Consider the following 26,092-nt stretch of genomic DNA (forward strand, 5'->3'; position numbering starts at 1 on the left):
CTGCAGGGATCAAACTGGCAGCCTTGCTATTATTAGCACCACGCTCTAACCAGCTGAGCTAACCGGCCATCCCTAGAATTTTTAAAAAAGGAGTTGATAGAGACTTTATAATTATATCTATATCTATATATCTGTATCTATCTATCTATCTATCTATCTATCTATATATATACATATCTTTTGTTTTTCTTTTGAGGAATTCCAAATTTTCTGTTTCATAGGAACAGTAAAACCACACACAACTTCTGCTTACCTGCTCATAAGTCAGTTTGAAGATTTCCTAGGCAAACATTGAATCATTGAAATAGATTTGCAAGTTTCCAGTTAAACACAAGAAGACAAAAGTCACTCATTTCTGTAGGTGTGCCTGGAACTGCTTGGGCAGATTGAGATGTAGAAATAGACTGACACTAGGCAGGTCTGTGTGAGTCACTTCATTTGAGAAAGCCCAAACTTCCTCTTCTCCAATCCCTTGGTGTTTCTCAAGCATGCCAGCCAAATTTCTCTGCCTTTAATGATTTGGCAGTATGCCAGCTCATCTCTCCTCCAGACTTGGCTGCTGAAGGGAGCATACAGGCTTAGTGCCATCTGAGTCCAGAGGAAATGAATGGCACAGCTGAATATCATCAGGGTAATGATGGTATCTCATTGCTCTCTAAATCTATTATTTGGGACAGAAATAGAGCAGGGGCTTTCCTGGCATTTCAATTATAAGAATTAGAAGGAAAACGTGAATAATATAGGGGCAGTGGGGGGAAAGTTTTGGAGAGAAATTCAGAGTGCATTTAACTTTCTCTTTTCTCATTAGAGAATACAATATTGCAAAGCAGAGATTTGCTTTCACTTTTAAAACAAGACATTTCCTAAATTATTTAACTTTCTAAAACTCCTCAGTGGAATTAATTTTTGTTTCTTGGCTATCTTAATATTAGGATTTTAATGAGGGAGGCAATGTGTCCAAAATCTCTGTACACTCCATAAACCGTATCTCTTATTCTAGTAACTGCTGTGGCGACAGTTAAATTTTTTTCAGTTGCACCTGAATGGGCCCCTCTTTCTGAATCTTACCTCCTAACCCATGTGTGGGGACAGAGCCAGGAGTGCAATTTCCAGGCTCTCGGCCTCACGTGGAAAGGTGCTGGCTCAGGTAGTAAATGGCCATCAACTGTGATTCGATGACCATCAGCTGTGGCTAGTTGGCCGTCAGCTGTAACCAGTGAGCCATTGGCCACTAATATAACTGCCGTGGCTACGCTAGCAGAAAAAAATTGGGGGCTAGCAAGGAGATGGTGGCTGAGCTGGCAAGAGCGGATTGCAGTTAGCACAGCGGATTGCAGCTAGCAAGTTGCCAGAGAGAGAAGTTGTCGTGCGGGAGACCCTGCTCGCTGCGCCATTTGTCGTGCGCGGAGGCCTCCTCGCCGTGCCATCCTTCAGGCAGGGCGGCCTGCGGGGTCTCTGTTCCCGCTCCCCACACAAGAACGCAGGATATGGTGAGGCCGAAAAGGAACACCCACGGAGCCATAGGTAGGGGAGTCATACCACTATGGTCTCACTGGAGGCTGGGCCCACTGGACGCGTGACCTGCCGTCCGCCTTTCCGCCAACCGACCGACCGACGACTCTCCTCCACTCTCTCTTCTGTTCCTCTCTCTCTCTCTCTCTCTCTCTCTCTCTCTCTCTCTCTCTCTCTCGGCTCTCCTCTTCCGCTCTCTTCGGCTCTGCTCGGCTCCTCGGCAATCCTTGGCAGTCCTCCGTAGTCGCAGCAGTTATACCAGCGGCCAATTGGCTAACCGGCCACAGCCGACGGCCAATCAGTCACAGCCAACGGCCATTCACCACCCGAGCCAGCACCCCTTCACGTGAGGCCGAGAGCCTGTAAACTACTCTCTGGGGCTCTGTCCCCACAGAAGTGGATGGCAGGTTGTGGATAGTGTGGCTCCTGCTTCCTGTGTCTCCAACCCAGCCGCCAGCGAGAGTATAGTGGTATGACTCCCTATCTATGACTCCATGGGTGTTCCTTTTTGGCCTCACCATATCCTGTGTTCTTATGTGGGGAGTGGGACTAGAAACCCCGCCTGACACCCTGCGTGACACCTTGACTTCTCCTTGACTTCATAAACCTGGGTCGAGTTTTTGAGCTGGCTTGGCCTTTACACAGGTGCTACCAGAAATTGTAGAGGAGATAATGTTTTACAAGTCAAGTCTTGATCTTCAAGGACATAGGAGCAATGAAGAAATTTGTTGTACTTTTTTCTGCAGTTTCCTCTGCTTTTCCGAGAAGCATTTTACAGGTTTCATCAGAAGTTTCTATAAGGTCTAATACCAACTATCCACAGAAGTAGCCTACTGAATAACACATCCTTATATTGGCTTTCCTGCATTTCAGACCTGTTTCACTCCCACTTTTCCTGATTTCTGTTCCCTGAGATCATATTATCAATTAAATCTCTCATACATAAGCATTTGTCTCAGGCATAGTTTCCGGGTAACACAGTGTAAGACATAATTTTGTGGGCCCGTCGGTTAGCCCGCCTTTGGCTTTCAGTCTACATTAGATATCTCCAGTCAAACCCTACTTGATCTTTGGCTTTGGTCATAAAATTAGATTACCTATGCTTGGGGAATAATCAGAAATTCATATCCCCAGAGAATGATCCCGTAGGAAACTCAAGGGGAGTAAACACCTCTGTTTCATTCTTGGCTCAGTGTATGACCCCAGGCCTACAGGGAATTCACGTTATTTCACTCACCCATATGGCATTGCTTGTGCTAATCTCCAGGGAATGGTGCAGTCACTGATAGGTTTCTAGGGAATAGACATTGAGGTCAATTTCTTCACAAGATTTGTAGTTGTGTTATGGATTGGTTTGGTTTAGGTTTTATATTCTTGGTGTGTTTTTTTTTTTTTTTTTTTCTTTTTGTGTTTTTTTTTTCCTGTTCTGTGGTTCTATATGTATATATACACATAGGGGAGAATAGCATTTGCTGAAATAATTTACTGTGGCTTACTGCAGAGTTGAAAATGTCACACAGCTTCCTACTCAGGAGTGCATTATGTACACATTTTGCAGTGACTAACAGGATTTTATTACCAGGTAGAACCCTAACTGTTTGAGTTGATTTATAGAATAAATAAATGTGATTTTATTACTGTCTTCTTTTTGGTGATGGTTTACATGCTGTGTGAAATTCTTAACAATGCTGAGTTCTTGGATTGTGCAGGCTATTTTTCTACATAGACTTTTATCAAACAGTTTAGGTAATCGACTGCATTTCTTTGCAGGCCATATGATCTTTAAAATTTTATTAAATGTGCTATCCATACCATAAAAATAATATGCAGAAAATGTGGAAAGAATTATGCATTACATATTTACAAGGTTTTAGTCTTCTAGGATGAAGGAACTAAAACGTGTGTCCAAGTATTAGTATAAACAGCATATATGTTAATAAGAATAATTTCATGTATTCAAACATGAAAAAAATTGACATACTATAAATGTGCATGTGTAATGGTATAATAGTATTTATATTAAAGGATTGTCATATGTGTGAATTAAAAGAACTCAAATGGCTAATTAGAATATTTTCTCAGTGATACTTTATCATAATTTTATCAGAAAAATAAACCAAAATTGAAGAAATATAACAAATACTTATAGCATATTAGATGAGAACTAAGACTTTGATAGTCTGGTCGCTGAAAATTCAGATAAGCTTGGGAGAATAATTTAAATTATCTAATCTGTCACATTCTTTGTAAAATTCAAATAATAATAATGATAATAATAATAATAATAGAAACTAACAATTATACAGAGCTTACTATATGCCAGACAGACAAAGTATATCAATTGATTGAATCCTCTCAACAAACTTGTGAGATACTATATTATCATTTACCTCTTCCAGATGTGAAAACTGAGGCACAGAGACATTCAGTGATTCACTTTAGGCAAATTGATAGTAAACAGCACAGCTAGAATTTGAACACATGCAGTCAGGCTCCACTGACTGAGCGATACTTTTCAAAAGTAATATTTAACTCACAGGTGCTGTTTTGTTGTTTTGTTTTAAATTATTAAATGCTATAAAATAGATAATGCTCCCCATACAGTGCCTGGAATATAGTAAATCCTCGTTGAAAGGTTATTGCTACTGGTGTTTGCCATCATCTGTAGGGACATTAACAGTTCAGCACAAGTCCATGGTAGAAATTGCTTATAAAGTCAGCGATCCTGTAACTAAAGGTTATAGGGACATATGAAGTGTGATCAAACAATACTGTGAGTGTTTAAATAAATAAATAAAATATAGGTGTGTGTATATGTATATATGTATATATGTATATATGTGTGTATTTATATATATATATATATATATATATATATATATATATATGTATATGTATATATATAACGGTAAGAAACACATTGCTATTAATCTCCCTCAAAATACTTCCCCTTGCTTCAAAATCACTTATTCCATCATTCTTGCCATTTTCTGAAGCAGTTCTGGAAGTCCTCTTTCCTGAGTGTCTTTAGTTGTGCTGTCATGGCTGCTTCAATGTCCTGAATAATTTTGACTTTGGGAAAGAGTCAGAAGTCACACAGTGCCAGATCCAGTGAATAAGGTGGATGAGGACATACTGTAATGTTTTTATTTGACAGAAGTTGCCATGTACCAGAAGCGATGTGTGACAGGGAGCATTGTCATTATGGACGATGATTTACAGCACACTTTATTTAATTTTTTAAAAATTGTATTTATTTATTTATCCATTTTTTAAATTAGTTTCAGGTGTACAAAGCAATGTGATAATAATTTAAACCCTTCATAAAATGATAACCACCCCTGAAGCTACTACTCCTCTGTCATCTTATATAGCTGTTACGATACCATTGACTATTTTCCCTATGTTGTACTCCACATCCCGTGACTGTATATACATATATATTTAGTTATAGTTGACATTCAATATTATTCTACTTCGCCTTCAGGTGTATAGCGCATTGGTCAGGCATCTACACAGTCTATGTTGTAATCCCCATGGTAAATCTAGTGCCCATCTGCACTGGACCTACAGCACACTTTAAAACACACCTTCTCTCAACTGTCGCTCACACCTGGCTGACTGCATCAAACAAGTTGAAACTTGTCACACACTGTTACTAAGGTCCAATGCGCCACTTCCTATATTAAAGATCCTTGCCCTTCCATTGGATAGCACTTGGCAGCAGACATATTTTGTGATCACAGTGGAAAGGCTCTGTGTCACACATAACTTCTGGCACAGCAATTTCTGTCAGATAAAAACATTAGTGTGTGCTTATCCACCTTATTCACTGGATATGGCATGGTGTGCATTCCGGCGCTTCCCCAAAGTCAAAATAAGCATGAAAGGTAAATATTTTGAATCGATTCAAGACATTGAGGCAACCACGACAGCACAACTAAAGGCACTCATGGAATAGGACTTTGAGAACTGTGTCAGAAAGTGGCAAGAACAATGAGATAAGTGTGTAGAAAGAGAGGAGGAGTATTTTGAGGTGCATTAATGGCAATTTGTCTTTTACTGTAGTATACATTTTTTATTATTATTTAAACATTTACTGTATTGTTTGATCACACCTCAGATCTTCAGCAACATTTGATCAGGTCTTCTTTAGACTCTGAAAATCTGTTCCTTCTCCTTTGGAGGGGGGTGGTGGGGGAGAAAAGAACCAGGAAAATAATTCCAATGTACGTATAGCCAGCGCTAAAATAATGACCTAGTTTAAGGTAAGGAATGTTTGAATGTGTATTTTGGGTAGTACATAAGGTTTACACATATACAAATGTATTGTCAAGCAGTTCTTTTTACTAAACATTTGGTTTCAGAGCTAAATTTCTACAGATTTGTTTGTAGTTACTCTTTCTTTTTTGGCTGATATGATTTTTTTTCTTTTTTACAACTTTATTGAGGAATAATTGATAAATATAATTGTATATATTTAAAGTGTACAATGTGATGTTTTGAAATTAATATATATTATGAAATGATTGTTAAGATCAAGATAATTAACATATCCATAAACTCACATTGTTAACATGTGTGTTTGTATGTGTGATAAGAATGCTTAAGATTTACTCTCAGCTACTTTCAAATATACAATACAATATTATTAACCATAGCCACCATACTGTACATTAGACCTGAAGACTGATTTATTTTATAACTGAAAATTTGTTCTCTTAATGTTTATACCAAATCAACATCAGAAAAGTAGAAAACAGAGCCCTGATATTTGGAAGTTATATTTTTGATTGGTTGTTTTAGACAGTTTAGGACTTAATGTGAAAAGTAGGAAAATAGCTAAAAAATATTTAAGAGTAGTTATTTCAATGACATAAGCTATAATATCTGCCTTTAAGTGCTCTCTTAGCAGAAAGAATGCTTCTGACCCCTTTTTCTAGGGTAACCTAGTGGCCCAGACATAATGTGACTCTTTCTGGGATGCTGAGTAGACAGTGAGCTTTATATTCTCAATTTCTTACTTGTAAGAAATATGTTGCTCTAATCATATGATTACAAACATTGAGAATACCAATCTAGTTCTTGACATGAGCTGTGAAACTAGATAGCATGACTATGAAATCTAATAAAAAAAACTTCTGCACTGCAAAGGAAACCATCAACAAAATAAAGAGGCAGCCAGCCAAATGGGAGAAGATATTTGCAAACAATGCCTCCAATAATGTCAAAAATATATAAGGAACTCACACAACTCAACAACAGAAAAACAAACAATCCAACTGATAAATGCGCAGAGGACTTGAATAGACATTTCTCCAAAGAGAACAAAAGGTGGTCAATAGGCATATAAGGGGGGTAGGGGGTGGGAGATGAGGGTAAGGAGGATCAAATATATGGTGTTGGAAGGAGAACTGACTCTGGGTGGTGAACACACAATGGGATTTATAGATGATGTAATACAGAATTGTACACCTGAAATCTATGTAATTTTACTAACAATTGTCACCCCAATAAATTTAAAAAAGAAAAAAAAAAAAGAAAAGATGCTCAACATCACTAGTCGTCAGAGAAATGCAAATAAAACCACAATGAGATATCCCTCACATTGATTAGAATGTCTATGATCAATAAAACAAATAATAAGTGTTGGAGAGGCTGTGGAGAAAAAGGAACCCTCATACATTGTTGGTCGGAATGCAGATTGGTGCAGCTGCTCTGGAAGGCAGTGTGGAGGTTCCTCAAAAAATTAAGACTAGAATTACCATATGACCCAGCAATCCCTCTCCTGGATATCTACCTAAAAAATCTAAAAACATTTATCCGTAAAGATATATGTGCTCCGATTTTCATTGCAGCCTTATTTATGGTTGCCAAGGCATGGAAATCAGCAAAGTATCCTTCAATAGATGGCTGGATAAAGAAGATGTGGTATATATACACAATGGAATATTATTCTGCCATAAGAAAAGATGCAAAAGTGCCATTTGTAACAACATGGATGGATCTTGAGATTATTATGCTTAGCGTAATAAGTCAGACAGAAAAAGTCAAGAACCATATAACTTTACTGATTTGTGGGATATAAATCTAAAAACAGCAAAAGAACAAGACAAACAAGTAAAGAAACAAAAACTCATAGACACAGACAATAGCTTAGTGGTTACCAGAGGGTAAGGCGTAGGGGGTGGTAAAAGAGGGCAAACGGGGTCAAATATATGGTTGTGGAAGGAGAACTGACTCTGGGTGGTGAACATGCAATGTGATATATAGATAATGTATTACAAAATTGCACACTTGAAACCTATGTAATTTTACTATCCGTTGTCACCCCAATAAATTTTTTTATTAAAAAAAATGTGAGAAGGCAACACCTTAAAAAAATGAGCAACAGAAAACAAAACTGTTGTCATTAGTTGTGGTTATATAGCTAGTTTTATATAGTTTTTAAGAGTTTAGGATCTGAAATCAGATAGAAAGGGTTTGAATCTTCTACCTACTAGACAGTACATAATCAGGAGTAGTCTTAGCAAGTAGGAAACAGATCTATTTCAAGTGCTTGACAACTTTGTCAGTGGCAAGTCTTGTAGTATTACCTTAAATATTTCAATATATCCCGTTCTGTGACTGACAGTACTTCCTCAGAGTAAATATATAAATCGTATACATACAGCCTGCTCCAGATGTATTGTGCCCCATTTATTTTCATGAGTCTCCTTTTCTTCATCTCCCATGACCCTCACTTTGAACCTTGGCATAACAAATCCCCTAGTTTGGTGTCTCATTCAAGATTCCGTTATTTAAAGGTGTCATTCTTTCAATAAATAGTTACTGACTGCCTGAAGAATCAGTCAAGGACCGATCTGTAATATGTGATAATTGTCCTCAAGGGACTCACATATAGTGAGGGGGAAAAGACAGTATAAGAGAGTAAGATACATAATGTGTAATAAATTAGCTTACAAAAATGTTTAAAAAGGTGGAAACACAGGGAAGAGGCAGCCTACTCAGGGTGCACTGGGATTGATGTTATCAGTGGAAGCTTCCCAGAGGAGTGACAGTTGAAATACTAAAGTATAATTAAGAATTAGATAAATGATAGGCAGAGGACCTGGGAAGAAAGGTATATAATTTGGTTTGAGTTAACAAGATTTTTATTTTGTTCTTGAATGTCAAAACACTCAGTTAACCAGGTTTAACCTGATAGCTTCTCACTGTAATGAAAACTGAAGTTTATACCTTATTTCCATAATTCCCCTTTTATAATTTCCCTTCACCAAAACTTCTTGGCAAAGTACAGAATGAAAAGAAGCAAATGAGTGAGCAGAAATCAAAGAGACTGGCTAGAACAAAAGATAGCCCACCATGTCAGTATTTCTTAACGGGTGGAACAAGATTTTGTCACTCATATGACATTTGGCAGTGTCTGGAGACAATTTTTGATTGTCACAACTTTGGGAAGTGCTGTGGCCTCTAGTTGGTAGAGGACAGGGATTCTGCTAAACATTCTGCAATGCACAGGATAGCCCCCATAACAAAAGAGATAATGACCTAGTCCAAAACGTCAGTAGTGTGGAGGATACAAAGCCATGCACTAAGCCAATTTTGAGAATTATGCATAAACACAAAATAATGCCAATATCTATGATTTTTAGCTTCCTGAGAGATACAGAGGAGGGAAACGCAGGAGGGTCACTATTTTTTATCACTCACATACGTTGATACTAATAGTGACTATTTGTGAAGCTGAGAGTAATGTTCTGTTATCCTGCAACCGTTGTGTTTAGCTCAGAGAGTAAGATGTCTACTTTACTCTATTTTAAAAGATCACTTGTGAAGGATATCCCATGGTGTCTCAAATAGCTCAATGTAGTTTTCTTACTTAGTTACTCCTGGAGCACTGAATTGTTTTCTTGTCCCAGTAAACCACCTTGTAGTGTGTTTTATGTTTCTAACTATAGCCTTGGAAAGAAATCTTTTAGAATTTTGTCTAGAAAGATGCTTATTCTGTGATGCAGACAGATGTAACCAAGGGCTCCTGTGGCAAGTTTTCATTTTATCAGCCTCCCCTGTTCAGAGTCTGGCCCAAGATTTGCCAGAAATTCATATTCTCATCTTTGTTCTAAGGTTGGTTATATGTAGAGGGAACTGACTTTCTATACTAAGCTTTCTGTTACACACACACACACACACACACACACACACACACGGCAATTGGTAGGCAATTGTCAAAATATTAATTTTAAATTACATTGAAAGAGGAGACTAAAGAAACAGCAAATACATACAATGTGATATCTTAAATTAGATTAAAAATTAAAAAATTTTAAGTTTCACCCAACTTGTTTCGGTATGGCAGATAAAGGCTGGGCATTTTTTTTCCATCCGATGTTTGCATAATTTTGGACCAATTTATTTGTTCTCTTTTGTTCTGATAGTATCTTTGTGTCAAGACTTCTGTACTTTCCAAATATGTTTAAAAATCTTTCAGAATTTTTTCTTAGATTGCTATATTGATGCCAATCCTCTCTGCGAATTTCTCAGGAACACGAATGAGTAGTATAAATACAACAAGTGATCTTGGCAGTTGACATTCTGTAGAATCATCTATTTTGTGTCTTCAAAATAATCTCTAATAATTTTTTTAAAAATATAATTAGTTTGCACAGAGACATAAACTCTTCTATATATTATCGTTTCGTGTATCCTAGGATTCATTCACTGAGCTAATTTCCATAAGTAGTCTTAGGCTTTTTTCCTTTTCTTTTCTTTTCTTTGTTCCCTTTATAAAGATACTAGATGCCACCTTAGAGGAATATTCTGCTTGTTAAGCAGGAAAAGTCTTCTAATGAAACCCCATTATTTTGGGAAATGGTTGGTTGTTATGTGGCCTTCATATCACTAAGGATTTGTTAAGACTATTGGCATAAATAAAAAGATTGGAGGGCATACGATGGTAAGCCTACCAAAAAATAAACTGCTTTGATATCCTTTAAAAATTGCTTAGCAACATCACCAAGAGCTAAAATCTGGCCACAAAAATTCCTAACAATTCATGAAAGCATATTTGTAGTATTCAAAGAAAATAATATTAACACTTGGTTTGGTTTTTTGGATACATTTGAAAGAGATATTTTTTTTTATTTCTTTTTAAAATTGCTGTATAATCCAGATATTTTTCACATGCTTTGTCCCTCTTCTACATGCCTTAAATTACCTTGTATTAATGAGCCTCAGTTTTTTTTTGAGGAAGAGTTGTTCATAATCTGACAACTCAGGTTATAACAAGTCTCCCAAATATATACTCTCAGAGCACCCTGTGCTTTTCCTTCATAGCATTTTTCGTGATTACACATTATGAAATTAAGTTTCCTGAGTTTTTAGATGTAGAACAGGTAGCCTCACTCCCCCATTTAAATCTTGGTTAAGTATGCAAAGTCTTCTAAGAGATTTCAGTGAATTTCTTGGGCCAGTCAGTGGAAATTTAATGGCTAGTAGTTAATTCTGACTCCAAATTTCTGATTCTTATTTTCTATTATGTCTATTCTACATAATAGATTATGTCTATTCTACATAAATTCAGTAGCAGTTGTTCCCGATTTCATCTAAACAAACAAACAAACAAGAACAATTTTTAAGTATACAAGAGGTAAATTGCTCGATTCATTTTCTGGAAAATTTGGGAAAGGATGGGGACAGTCTATATCAAAGGTAGGCAAACAGCTTGCAACTGAATATTGCATACTCTTATCTGTTAAATCCTTTGTCCAACCAGTTTCCTAAGGTTTTTGTTTGTTCATTTGTTTTATTCCTGAGTTCTTCACTACATACAATTTTCCTGTTCATGCCAACTTATTCTTCCTGCTTCCCATCTCTCTTCTCCCCACTTTCCCTCTTGAGTGGCCTTAAGAACAATATGTCATATATATAATTTCATTCGATCCTACCACCTAATTTGTCTTTCTTACTGACAAATCTAGATTAAGTTGTATTTCACTTTTACCAAAAAGCATAATGAATCATTAATTCATATAAATCATTTATATTTCTTATATAATGCCACTTTTGCTTTCATCCTAATGCACAAATAGGTTCATTCAGTAAAACAAAGAGCTAGCAGAGGGAGGAGCATTGTATATAAATGTGACCTTCATGACTAGGTTAAATTACTAACAATGAACTAGCGAAAATAAATAATAATTTGCTTACTTTATTTTTGCCTTGACAAATCTGTACATTGTATTTCCCCTTTTTAATAGGAATTGCATTTGCTGTGTTTTAATCAAATTTATCTGATCCTGTGCAGTCTTCCTCTTGCTGATTTTAATTCTGTCCCTTTCATAGCATCTCCTGTGTTCTCCAGTTCCCTGCTTTGGGTTCATTTCATTATTATTCCACATTTATATGCTTCCTATCAGTGAAGAAATGGATTAGATTTTCATTCTTATGCAGATGCCATTTAGATGTATTTGAAGATTAGTCCTAATTGTTACTCCACTTCTGACATTTTATCAGCTTCTCATGAAGATATAGAGACTAGGATGTCCAATTAAATATTATTAAACTTAACTACCTATTGATAGTTCCAGATACTGATTTAAATAGGTTTTATCACTCACCTGCATATGTATGTGTATATGTATGTATTTCATGACCAACAGTGAATAATTTGAATTTTAATTGATTTAGAGAACAGTTTCTGTACATTTTTGCCTGCATTTTAATAAGAGTTTTTTGATATGTAGGTAAATAATTTGGTATTTTTTTAGGTATCGTATATACTGTATTAAACAATTAAAGTAGAAGAACAAAATGAAATTCTAACATATTAGTAGATTCAAGGTGTTACTTAAATCTACGTTTTTGTATATAGTTGTTACAGAGTAAATTCCAATGTAGGATTTCACATCATAATTTAAATAACTTTGTGTGCATTTTTCAAAACTGTTAGGAGTTTCCTCCCCAAAAAGAAAGTGCAAGAGAAAGAGAAAGTATGGTTGAACATAGTCTTTCAAAACTTCTGCCAAATATCATGCAGAAAGACTAAAATTGTGACAACCCAGAAATATGTTTCTTAGTCAATGGGGTTCTATTGTCTGTGTGAAAACTCCACGGTTCCTATTTATGACTGTTAAGGCAGCAGACACTCTATTTCTGGTGGTATTCTTCTCACTTGTCCTATTTTCCTTTGTGTACTTTGATAATAGATTTCTACCAAATTTCATGTGTGTTTTTTTTTACAGCAAATCTTTTCTCATCTGAGTTGAACATTCCAAAGCCCTTTACATTGTATGAACATTTATTTCCCTCACTAGGTTACTACTTTCTTCATTAAAAATATTTCACTTTATAAAGTATTTTTTACAATTTTGGAAATATTTCTTTTTGCTGTTTGAGCTAATAGAGCCTTTGCCCCTCCTATAACTTCTATCTTAGAAATTATTTAATTTCCTAAGCCTTTTTATTTTCTCTAAAGTCAATTTTTCATCAGTGCATTGCATTATATTCAAAGCATATATATCATCCGACATGGGACGGACTTTTTTTCCTTAACATGTCCCTAAGACACTTCAATTCAAAAAGCTCTAATGGTAATGATACATGTTTATTTCAAAAGATAATGTCTCATGGAATGTTGCCATGGAAATGGAAACTGGGTTATTGTGTACAAGTTTACCACAATTTAATTAGAATCAGTTTGTTTCTGCAATAATAAGGCTTTTGTAGAATAATGTTTCTACAAAAGCCATAGGAGAAAGACCCCCAAATTACCAGGGTGGGAGGGGGAAGGGGACAAAACATACAAAGAAAACAATTCTTTTTCTAAGTCACTTTCTACAAATAGCCATTCCTGATCTGTTATCTACTTCCATAAACTTTCCTGATCTATTACACCCATAGCACCTTGTAAATCCAACTGTATCTACTAGTTTAGTATTTTTCTTTCTTTCTAGACTTAAGGTCCATGTGGACAGGGACATTGACCATCTTCTCGCCTCTTCCAGTGTCCGGCATAGAGTTTCAAACAGAATATTCACTCAAAGTAATTTCTGTAGAATATGCAAATTTACAGGGTGAAAGTGGTACAGCATTCAACTTCCACAAATGAATTGAAACTATATTATCTAATATTAAATAGGTAGCATTTATCAGAAAAATTACATTTAAATATAAACTTTCTTTTTTTTTTCCAGTGAACAATTTGATTTAATATTTCACTGTTCAAAAGTCCTTTACTATGAGATCCTATTTGTTTGTAGACCTGGGACATTTTTATCAATAAATAAGAAAAAATGTATTAATTTTACTTTGTGGCATTAATCATATATTGCTATGATATCAGTTTATATCTTATTATTTTATATCAGCTTATAGCATAATATATGCTATAAAATATAAAATATTAATATCAGCTTATATAGACAGAGAGTTTTATGTGCTAGATTCTTATTGAAGTTTACAAAACTTTAATAAATAATCATCATTGGATATTTATCATTTACAACAGATAATGTGATTACATCAATAGCTTGAAATACAAAATAAATTCATATTTTTAAAATTATAATTCAGTCACTAGTCATCTTATTAGAATATTTAATTTTCCAGAGTACAAGTTACATTTTCTAGAAGCAATAAAAACTCTAAGTTAAAATTAATATCACCTGTTTAGTCCACCACGTCTTGTATAAAAGAAAAAATATAGTTTATTCCATGGCCAATATCAAGTTATTCTCAGAGATAATCTAACACTCTTAGTCGTTATTCTCATCCCTGGCTAATGAGCAGAAAATAACTGTGCATGTTGAAAGATAGAAATAATAGGGAAAAGAGACAATAAACAATGGTATGTATGTGTATATGTATACATGTATGCATATATGTGTATATATGTATATATACTTATGTATAAAGATGGATATCTACATATGTGTATGTATGTATACGAAGGTGATACTTAAAAATCTGAACTCTTGATGGACAAGTCAGAATAGACCATTTATTGAGGAATATTTGAGCAGAAATCTCTTCAAAATGAGAAAAAAACAGCGACGTGCTAAGGTCTTAAAGTAGGAACATTCTCATAGTGTTTAAGGAATTGCAAGTCAGTAGATGAAGCTTTAGGGAATTTTCAATTCCTGGTAAAATGTTGGAACAGAATCACAAAAGTTCCTCAAATTATAAAAAAATAATATGAAGATTCTGGAAGGAGAAAGTGAAAGAGATATTTCAGGGCACAAAAGACCCAGAGATCACTACAGATAGGCCCTAGTTGGTGTATTTTGTGCGAAAGGGATATTTAACCTGTGAATCGTATCCTTTTAACTGAACCAAAAAAATGAAATTTCAGCTTGCCTTTCTTGTGTAGTTGAAATATTGTATCTAGCACAAATCTAAATGCCTGAAGGTTATAGTTGAACCAAAACATATTTCATTGTACTTAACCTTATTCTTAGGTGTTTTTCAAAGCATAGTTAACTATATGTGCTCAGCCTGAGGAAAAAGTAGGAACACATTGATAGAAAGGCTGGGGATGAATTTTCTTGACTTTTGCTACTACCCTAATATTTTCTTGAAAGTGCATAATTCCTTTAACACTATTTCACCATGTCTCCATGTACAAGACATGAATGTTTAAATTTAAAAAAAAAATTACAGTAAAAGACACAGTGCCATTAAAACCCCTCAAAATACTGCCCCTCGCATCGAACACTTATCCCATCATTCTTGCCACTTTTTGAAGCAGTTCTGGAAGTCCTCTTTCATGTGAGTCTTTAGTTGCGCTGTTCTAGCTGTCTTGGTGTCCTGAATCAATTCAAAACGTTTACCTTTCATGGTCATTTTGACTTTGGGCAAGAGCCAAAAGTCGCACAGGTGCCAGATCCGGTGAATAAGGAGGATGAGGACACACCGTAATGTTTTTTTTGACAGAAATTGCCATACCAAAAGTAATGTGTGACACAGGCATAGAGCCTTTCCGTATATTAAAAGTGATTAAGCAATATGGCATTTACAGAGGAATAATCAAAGATCAGTGAAACAATACCAAAAAAAAAAAAATGCTCAGATCCATGTATAGGTTTATTTTATAGATAATAGATATAAATATAATGTAACATAATACAATTCAAGTTGTATAATTTTAAATTGGTGGGGACTAAAATAGAATTTACTATAAATGCTGTTGGAAAAATAGCTATTCACCTATTGGAAAATATGATTATTTCTCCAACTTTACAGCCGACAAAAATAATTTCCAGATAAATAAAAAATTTAAATACAATATAAAATTATGAAAATTAGATATTACGTGGTATTTTCAATTAGGTGGTTTAAAGAAACTTTTTCTAAACAAGACATAAAACACAGGTACCTAAAGTTAAATACTAACAGATTACCTATATATTTTTAAAAACTTTGTAGACACAAATTGATTTAAAGCAAAGTTCATTTTTTTACATAAAGACTAGGAAAATACTTGCAACACATTAAAAAGGGTCTATTGATAATATACAGGAAGCGTCTATAAATCAATGAGGAAAGGAAAATTTAAACTATAAAGAGTGTACATAAACAGAAAAATCCAAGCAAAAGAAATAGAGATAATAATACAAAAACTAAAAATTAAAAAACAAAACTTCTGTTAAACCATACTAAAAATGTAGAGAAATTAAATGTAAATAAATTAAAACTTTATTGACATGTTTAACAGAATTACAAAAGTACAAATAGCTGATACTATTATTGTGAGAGTTTGAGGACTGTTCTCTTTCTTAAACCATTTCTGAAAGTATATTGAACAGTCTGTTAAAGATTAATTTATGTATATTTATCAAATTTTAAAATGCTTATGTACCATGGCTAACTAATCCTTATAAGAATTCATCCTTCAATAATAGCACACTTATAAAGCACAAATAACAGCACAAGTATAAAGATACAGATACAAAGATCTTCATTCATGGGTTGTTTTATAACTGAAAACATAAAAACAAAGTTTCACTAGTATGTGCTATCTATGTAACAAGCAACCACAAAATCTCAGTGACTTAACAACAGTAAGTAATTTTTTCATTTGATTATGTTATAGGCTTGTTTCTGTGAGTCAACTGCTGCAACTTTGCTCAAATAACAGTTCGTTTCATTCCCCAACCTGAATAAAGGAAACCTTCTAATTATCATCTGCTATTCTCATAGTGGAAAGCTGTCGAAAATTTGAAATATTTCTATCAGCTACTGTTTGAACTGTTAAAATCTATTAAATAAATTTGCATATGCTGACCTAGCCTGTATGATACTTAGGGAAATGAAAGAAAATCACTTTCAAAAAGGACAACTCCCCAGCCTGAAACATTTTTAAGGATTCTTTATCAGAACGTAAAGAGCAGTTATTTTATAGTCCATGTAAGGGTCGTGCCAAAGAATTTGGATATTAGTTCCTTTGGTAAACAGTCTTGCACCATGAAAGCCTCTTTACTAGGGATTAACAAAGATGATAAAGGAGACCTTGCTCACAAAATATTGTAAGTGTGTATTCATTTTAGAAAACAAAGCATTCCAGAGAACTACAAAGTAGTTAAGTGCCTCTCAAGCAGTATTTCCCATCAGAAAGCTGTTTCTACTAACTTCAAACCAATCATGTGATTGCTGTAAAATTTGCATTGCTGTAAAGTTCTTAAAATATGTATAACTACATTTTCCATCCGATCACTAGCACCTGAACACCTTTATAGATGTGATATTCAAATAATGTGCTGTGAGTACTATAATGCATTGCAAAACCCTGAATGGAAGAAGTAGGAACACTTCCTGTAGAAAGCAGTGGCCCATCAGCATGACTTGGTTTAATGAATAAAATTGCTGCAGGCAAATGTAAGAAGGAATAACAGTTTAGACGTGGAGAACATCATAGAAAAAGTAGAAAATTATAAAGGTTATGGTACATTTAAGGAAGAGAAAGTTTCTTTTCTGGCACAAGTTGAGTGCATGACTGTATAAAATGGCAGGAAATTGTACTGGGAAAGCAATCTAGGTTCTCACAGGAATACTTTTATATGCTCTGTTAGGCAGCTTATAATTTATCCTATAGGAAATCGATATCAAGATTTTATGCAATTAAGTAAAGGAATCAAATCTGTATTTTAGAAAAAGAAATATAGTAGCGCTAAGGAGGATAGAATAGAGACAGAAAATGGAATATAGGAAGAATTTAAGTAGCTATTTCTAGTCCAGGAAAAGTATGATAATGCAACCCTGGGTCTTAGGAAGAGAAGAAAAGCAGGAAAGCAGGATGTTTCAAAGGAGGAATCCATAGGTCTTTAGGAGTGCTTATGTATGTATGGTAGGAAGGTGGAGGGATTAGATAAGAAAGCTTTAATTAAAAACATCTTTAAAACATTTCATGGAATGTCCAGCAAACAGAGAGAAAAGTACTCTAGGGGTCAAGAGAGATGGCAAAATTGTTGATGTAGATTTGAGATCTGTCAACACAGAAATGACCATTGTAGTCATGGAAGTGAATTAAATTAACTATTCAAACAGATCATTGAAAATCGATAAAATAGGTTATTAAATCAGTTTATAATTATGCTACTTAAGAGTCAGATGGAAAAATAGAACCAGTACACAGGGTATGGAACATAACTATTTTAAATAAATAGGCCAAGAATCAAGTGAGTTCAGAACTGTGTAAGGGAAGGCAGAGAAGTTCACAGCTTATCAATATGTTCCATTACTGCTGAGAGATCAAGTACGTGGACAAAATGAAGAGATACTGTTAGACTTGGCAATCAGGCAGTCATTGTTAGTATTGAGAAAGCAATTACAACACTGAAATGACAGAAGTCTGACTGAAATACTTTCAGAGATTAATGGAGAGAAGAAAATGGAGTAGTGAGCATAGAAGACTTACAAGAAGTTGTAATGTAATGATCTCACTTATATGTGGAATCTAAAAAGAAAAACTCAGAAACAGAGAGCAGAATAGAAGTTGCCAGAGGCGGGGCTGAGGGTGGTAGGAGAAATGGGGAGATGTTGGTTAAAGAGGACAGATTTCCAGGTATAAATGAACAATTTACGGTAATCTAATGTATAGCATAGTAACTATAGTTAATGGTACTGTATTAACATATTAATAGGAAAGTAGATCTTTATATTCTACACACACGTAAACACAGAGTAATTATGTGAGGTGATGGAGGTATTAACTAACTTTACTATTTATACTATGGAAATTCAAAGAAGAAGAAAAAAAAAGAGCAAATGAGAGAGAAGAAAATGATGGGGGTGGGGAAGCCAGTTGTGAAAGATTTAGAAATTTTGTGAGGCCTTGATAAGCCTTTGGTAGCTTAAAATCAGACAAGGTGGGACTATTTATACTATGGAAATTCAAAGAAGAAAAAAAAAGAAAGAGTAAATGGGAGAGAAGAAAAGAAAGTGCTGAGCATAGAATACTAACAAGAAGTTAAGCGTTAAATAGAAAAAGAAAGATTGGTAATTATTGTTGAAGGAAGAAAATACCATGTATCATTTTCTGTTATTATAAAATAATATAGTTGTATTTTTTTGATGTAAAAATCAGACACAAGCAAAACAAAATTAAAAATAACTATTAAATCACCACAAGATATAAACTTCAAGTTAAGGAAAAAGAAGACACAGATGCAGTATGTTTTGTTGAGTAGAAGAAAGAAGGGTTAGAAAACTGGAAATACAACATTTAACTTTTGTGGGAATTTGTTTAAATCATTTCAGTGTAGCTCTGTGCAGTCTGAGTAGTTTAATTCACAATTACAAGAACAGAAAGAGTAGTTTTAATATTGATGTCTCAATTTATGCTATAAAATGTCCTAGGGTACTTAATAAATATAAATGAAAACACTACCATTTAAGTTGTTTAATCAATTCAAAGCTTTGCTTCTTTCTCTTTCTAGATTTTTATTAACCCAATATTGGATAAATATATCTCTGTCTTATTAAACTCACCTACTTACAGTCAGAGGACATTTTATCATGCCTCTCACTTTTATTCATCACTAGTATTCAATTCTTGTTGAAATCATTGAGCTTGTGAACTTCAGTGTGTAAAAAAACACTCTCATTGTGATTATACGAAATTATAAAGCCCTAATGTATGTTTCAGTGTGGTTAGAATTGTGCAATTTTGAATTGAAAGTCTATTTGCAAGATATTTTATTGTTGTGATTTTGCACATGGTATATGCTCATCTTTTAAGATGCAATTTCTCTTTTAGTGAAGACATGTGGCTCTAATCTTCAAGGACCAAGCGGAACCTTTACATCTCCCAACTTTCCATTCCAGTATGATAGCAATGCACAGTGTGTCTGGGTCATCACAGCAGTGAATACAAATAAGGTAAGAAAACCACCTGTTGTAGAAAAGCATAATCATAGAGACGAAGGCAAAGAGATCATGAGGAAAGTGCAGTAAAGAAAATTCATACCTAAATATGATTTCTGCAATATTTTTTACTTATCCTTTATGTAAATCATAAACTTATATGAGAAATTTGGAAACATAAATGTAAAGTAATACAGTTATACTCCCAGTTACTAACATATCAATGACACCATGTTAAAATTATGTATGAATGTTTTCTGAGATATGTTTTTAAAATTTTTAAGTACATATTTATTTTTTAAAAAATAAACCATGAATAATGGCTTTTCACTTCATATCTTTTTTGCTTGAAGTATTATTCAGGTATATCTTGTTTTTATACAGAGCTGACTTACAGTGTTTCTTTAACACCGTATGTTACACAGCTATTTTTTTTTATTATAAGTAGTTGATTTTAATGTGCTCTGCACTAATAGAATATTCATATTATAATATTGTAAAAGGTCCTTTTGTCTTTCCATTTGACTAAAAATGAGCAATACATCTAAACATATATGTGCCAGAATACTTCAAACAAAATTATAATGCCAAATGAGTGTGAGAACAGCTAAAAAAAATTAGCTAGTTTTCCTCTCCTACTCTCTTTATCTTGCTTCTCCTTGTTATAATTTAGAGAGGAATTAAATAGTAATAATCAAAATTCCTCTCAGTCTGTGTGATATCTTTTCTGTGTTAGGTTAAGGAAAGTTTTGTCATAGAGCCTTTAAAACTGTGTCAGATCGTATTCAAACAATGATTCAGAATTTACTAAACGATAAACTTGATCAAGTCGTTTAAACTCTCTGAAATTCCGTTTCTTTATCTAAAAAATATGAATAAGACCATGTGTTCTGAGAAGCAAATGAAATAATGCATAAAGTACTTTTGAGTTATTATGTCTTAACACACATTAACTCATTATTATTCGATTAGTATGCAAGCTCTGACAATTAAGATCGAGAACTCATCCTAGAAAAAGTGCTACATACCTCAGTGCTGAATATCACTACAGTCACCTTTGAAGTACTCCCCTTGGGAAGGCGCTGACTAGACATCAGTGCCTAGTCCACCCCTGAAAGCAATTTTGGAGCTCTTTTTCTGGAATGGCCATCAGAGCTATTGTTATATTACCCTTGATGTCCTGAATGTCATTAAAATATCTTCCTTTCAATATTTCCTTTATCTTTGAATAAAGAAAGAAATCATTGGGGGTCAGATCAGGTGAGTAGGGAGGGTGTTCCAATACAGTTATTTGTTTACTGGCTAGAAACTCCCTCACAGACTGCTGTGTGAGCTGGTGCATTGTCGTGATGCAAGAGCCATGAGTTGGCGAAAAGTTCAGGTCATCTAACTTTTTCATGCAGCCTTTTTAGCACTTCCAAATAGTAAATTTGGTTAATTATTTGTCCAGTTGGCAAAATTCGTAATGAATAATCCCTCTGATATAAAAAATGTTAGCAACAGCGTTGCAACAACTTCATGAACTTAATTGTAAGACCCTGTATACTACCTCCCAGAGTGTTTTAGGTTTCAGTTAATAAAACCTAATTCTAACAGCAGCAGTGTTTTAAAAGTCAGCTCAGTCAGTAGTCAATTACACTTGCCTCACAGGAGAGCCCTGATTTATGAATGGGAAGAACTAGATCAGAAGCTTACTCTACCCCAAACTATCTATATAAACTTAGGAAAATCAAATAGTTTAACCCCTCAACTGCATAAAGGAGATCATTATAACCGCCCAACCTGTGTCATCAGGTCATTTCAACAAATATTTATTTATCGAATAACTTCTCTGTGCAAATTATTGGTTGTGGAGAAAATTTAAAAAAAAAAAATCATGAAGTACTTGAAAAATCAACTCAAATTTATTGAACACTTAGCAACATGTCAGGTAAAATTCGCAACACTTTTTATGAGTTGTTTAATCCTCATAAAGACACCATATCTGAGGTACCTTTATTTCTGCATGTAATGGCAGCTAAGTAACTTGGCTAAGATCACAAAACTAGTAGTAAAGGTCAGAGCTGTGTACTTTGTAAGATAAGTTATTTACCAAGGCTATATCACACACTAAGAGATGTGTCTTATACTAAGATAAGCATGAAGTAAATTTATTATAAAGTACTGAGCAAATAAGTCATATTAATCTCGCATTGAGATAGAAATCTTCTTGTGTCATTGTAATTACCTATAATTGTCATCAAAATCCAATAATTGTGCCCTGTTCTATAAGCTGTCTTCTTTGCTAAATTTAATTCATTCTCATTACTGAGTTACCTAAAGTTTCACAAAGGTCTTCATATTTCTACTTGTTCATTTTACGTAATCTGCTATATTTTTAATCTCTTCTTTTTCTCCATAAAAAATCCAATTAGTTTTTTAAGGAAGACACAACTACTTTCACTTCTTTGCTATTTTTATCAAATAGCTGGCTGAGGACATTAATTTTTGGTCTGTTGGTTTACCTCTGTTTTAAGATAATCTGTAGAAATTGGTTTTCAAGAATTTTTAACCATGCCCCACTGTTAGAATTATAGTTCATATTGTGGCCTGGCGTGTGCGTTCTCTCTCTCTCTCTCTCTCTCTCTCTCTCTCTCTCTCTCTCTCTCTCTCTCTCTTTCACACACACACACACACACACACACACACACACACACTGCCCAAAATAATATTTTCCCTTACTATAAAATTGTACTTCTCTATTTTTTATTCTAATCTACTGTGATTATTTATTTTAAAAATATTGGTCATGCCTCACTAAATTGAGTTTGTGACATACTCACAGGTTATACTACATAGTGAAAAGTAATGTCTAAAGATCTACTTTCCATAGGTTACTATGTCAGAAACTTTTTTTATTAAAATTATTGGATTGACATTGGTTAATAAAATTATATAGGTTTCAAGTATACAATTCTATAATACATCATCTATATATTGCATATAGTATAAACCATAATTAACCAAGATTCTTCATCCCTCAATATCTATAATTTTCTTCAAAAATTATTGCTCATATTTTTCTTTGTGTTCTATAACTTTAAAAGTAATGGTATTCTAAATATCTAAAACAAATATATGGTTGGTGGAAAAAAGACTCTGAAAAAATTAGATGAAGCTGGATGGAATTGGATTCAAATCTGGGCTATCCCTCATACTGGATACATAATTTAAAGCATGTGTGATCCTTGAGGCCTCTGAACCACATTTTTTTTCAATCTTTTAGAAATAATAATACCATATCATAAAATTGTTTTACGGATTAGATAAGAAAATATGAAATGTCTGATTTGAAAATATATCTGTTATAATTGTCAAATGTTGCCATCCCATCAAGAAATATATTTCTCCTCAATTTTTATATTTAACTTATGTATTAATGCAAAAAAATAAAAATCACTGCATACTCTTTCATTATTTGTTTGAATAATTTAAAGGTAACTGTCTTATACTAAAATATCAAACATTAATTACAGTCATTTTTACTGATCAGTCTGTAAACATCACCATTAAGCTTGCTAAAAACAAAATATAATGACTAAGCATTACAATATTAAAGTTATATATATGTATTTTAAGGTTACTCTATACCCCTTCTACAACGTTCTGTAGGGAATATTTCCTTTAATTGTAACATTTCAGTGATGAATACAGTTGACTTCTTGATAAAGGCAAGTTAAAATATTAGAGGTGATATTTTAAATAACCTGGTCATTGAATTAATTTTTCTTCTTGCATTACATTATGTGTTTAACATTATTTCCATGTATGAAATAAATAATTTTCTGTCTTGAATTTTTCTTAATTTTTATGAAGATAATCTTCCTCAATTTAGGTCCCGTGTGTTTTAATCTAGTCTGTAATCTGAGGTATGTAGCACTGGGGTGCAAAAACAATTCCTGGTGTAGTGTACTTAGGGGCCTGGAAACTATTTTAAGATATTCCACTTTGTAACACTGTCCTACGTGATAACTAACCTATATCTGTTTGTTCTCATTTTTCACAGTGTCATAAAATGTCATATATTACTTTTTCAACTAAATATTAATATTTACAGTACTTGAGTATGAAAACATCTCTAGAGATCTAGAGTGAGAAATTGCAGATGTATAGCTCCTGAGCGAGAATCCTTTAGAATGAAGCAAAAGATAGATTCACTAAAAATATTTGAAGGAAAAATTAACCTATTTTATCCAAACAACAAACTTATAGAAAGACCCATCTCTTTATCTATGTATTTATATATGTATGTATGTACGAATGTATGTACGAATGCACCTATCTATCATCTATCTATATCTATCTGTCTGTCCATCCGTCCATCCGTCTGTCCATCCATCCATCCATCCATCCATCCATCCATCCATCCATCCATCATCCATGATCTATCTGTCATCCATCCGTATACCTATTTTTTTTCTTATCTATACAAGCATCTCTCTCTCTCCTAGAACTAGAATTTCCTCTACCTGGAGGTATAGTATAGGCTAGCTTAAATTGAAACACAAAGCCTAATTTTTTGAAGAGAAAAAAAAATCCTGATATATCCAATTGATATTCTAGGTGTTTCCATTAATAATGTACAGTGGACACTAGACATTAATTGAATTAATGATGCAAGATTTTAAGAAAGCTATATTTAAGGTATTTGCAAAATTATGTTTTTTTTGTGTCCTTTGCATCTACTCATATTTAGATTTTTTTTTAAAGATGTCTATTTAAAATTGTAGGAGAAAGTAGTTTTCAAAATTATTTGAAATTTTGCACAGTGTTTGAAGACTGTCTAGATGAGCACTGTCCAACAGAAATGGTATAAGAGACACATATACAATTTTAAATTTTGTAGTAGTTATATTTTTTAAAAGATGAAATTAATGTTGTTATATTTTATTTCACTTCAATGTTATAATTTCAACATGTCATTAAAATACAATTATTAACGCAATAATTTACTATAATTTTTTTATTCTAAATCTTTGAAATCCAGAGTATGGTTGACATTTAAAGGACCACTCATTTCAGATGAGCCACATGTCAAGCGCTCTATAGCCACAAGTTGCTAGTGGCTACCATATTGTACAGGGAAAATACTGAACATTTCCATTAGCATGCAGAGTTTGACCGCTCTCCTTTAGAGAATGTGAGAGGTGATAGTGGTTGCTCTTGAAAAAAAAAAAAAGTCCATTGCAAGGGAATTGCCTCTGGTGGAGTTTATACAGGGGCTTCAAGACATGGGATGAGGGGATGCTCGCATTTGCAAAGATGGCTCTGATGACTTAGGGTTTAAGATTCTCAGCTTTATTCTGAAGCATCTGAATTTCTGTATTTCAGATTTCTGGATCCCATTCTTTCTCAATTAATGCCCTAATTTTCAAATGACAAATCGTGAGCTATAAGTTCATCTCACATTATAAAGATGCAAATTGCATGGTTAAATTTGTGGGTATAATGTTCAGCCTTATCTGCCCAGTGTTACAGGATAACCATAGAAAATCTCTTATTCTCTGACCGAAACTTAAACTGTAATTTAAATTTTTTTCTGACTCCACTGCAGTCGTCAATAGTTCTCTCCCTCCATAATCCTTGTAGTTTTGAGTATAAGCATCAAGTGCACAAACTACTTGCCTTTCCTCCTCAAACCTTGCCTTCAGTATGTGTTTCACCCAATCACAAGTAACAAATTAAATAATTGTTAATTCCGTCTTCTACAGACTAGGAACTCTGCTACATCATGGCCAATAAATAGCACTCCCCCAAAGTACCATCTTTGAGAGTCTATTTCTTAGGCTCTTCTTGATACCAAGGAATATATCAACTAAGATCTACTGAAGACAATATCATCTACATTAGTTATTTAAAACACATGAACTTTAATTTGGAGAATTTTTATACAGCTGTTGCAATTGGAAATAATAAAAATTAATGCAGAGGTAATAACTGTACTGACAGACACCATCTTTAGAGCTAGAGGAAAAAAAGAGAAAGATGGTGTTACCAAATCTAATAGTTTGTAACAGGGACTTTGTAGAGCTACAGCTCAAATTTCAAAGAAGGAGATAGCCCATGATTGCTGCTCAGACCACTGAGGAAAGAATGTGAATCAGCTGGTTTAGAATGTGAATCAGCTGGACCCTAAAGCTGGAAAAATAACCTAACAAGTGTAATTTTCAGTGTCCCAACC

The 26,092-nt window shown here is 33.9% G+C and overlaps 1 protein-coding gene across 6 annotated transcripts in view; it reads left to right on the plus strand.

The window, feature by feature from the left end:
• CSMD3 (CUB and Sushi multiple domains 3) overlaps positions 1-26,092 on the plus strand; it is a 1,090,811-nt gene that overhangs the window by 521,177 nt on the left and 543,542 nt on the right. For all 6 annotated transcript variants that reach the window (XM_074316364.1, XM_074316366.1, XM_074316365.1 and 3 more), the window contains one exon: positions 19,766-19,887. In XM_074316364.1, the coding sequence (XP_074172465.1) occupies positions 19,766-19,887 (122 nt within the window). The remainder of the gene's footprint in view (positions 1-19,765; positions 19,888-26,092) is intronic.

The sequence above is a fragment of the Rhinolophus sinicus genome, linkage group LG12 (assembly GCF_036562045.2).
Source record: "Rhinolophus sinicus isolate RSC01 linkage group LG12, ASM3656204v1, whole genome shotgun sequence".
NCBI lineage: Eukaryota > Metazoa > Chordata > Mammalia > Chiroptera > Rhinolophidae > Rhinolophus > Rhinolophus sinicus.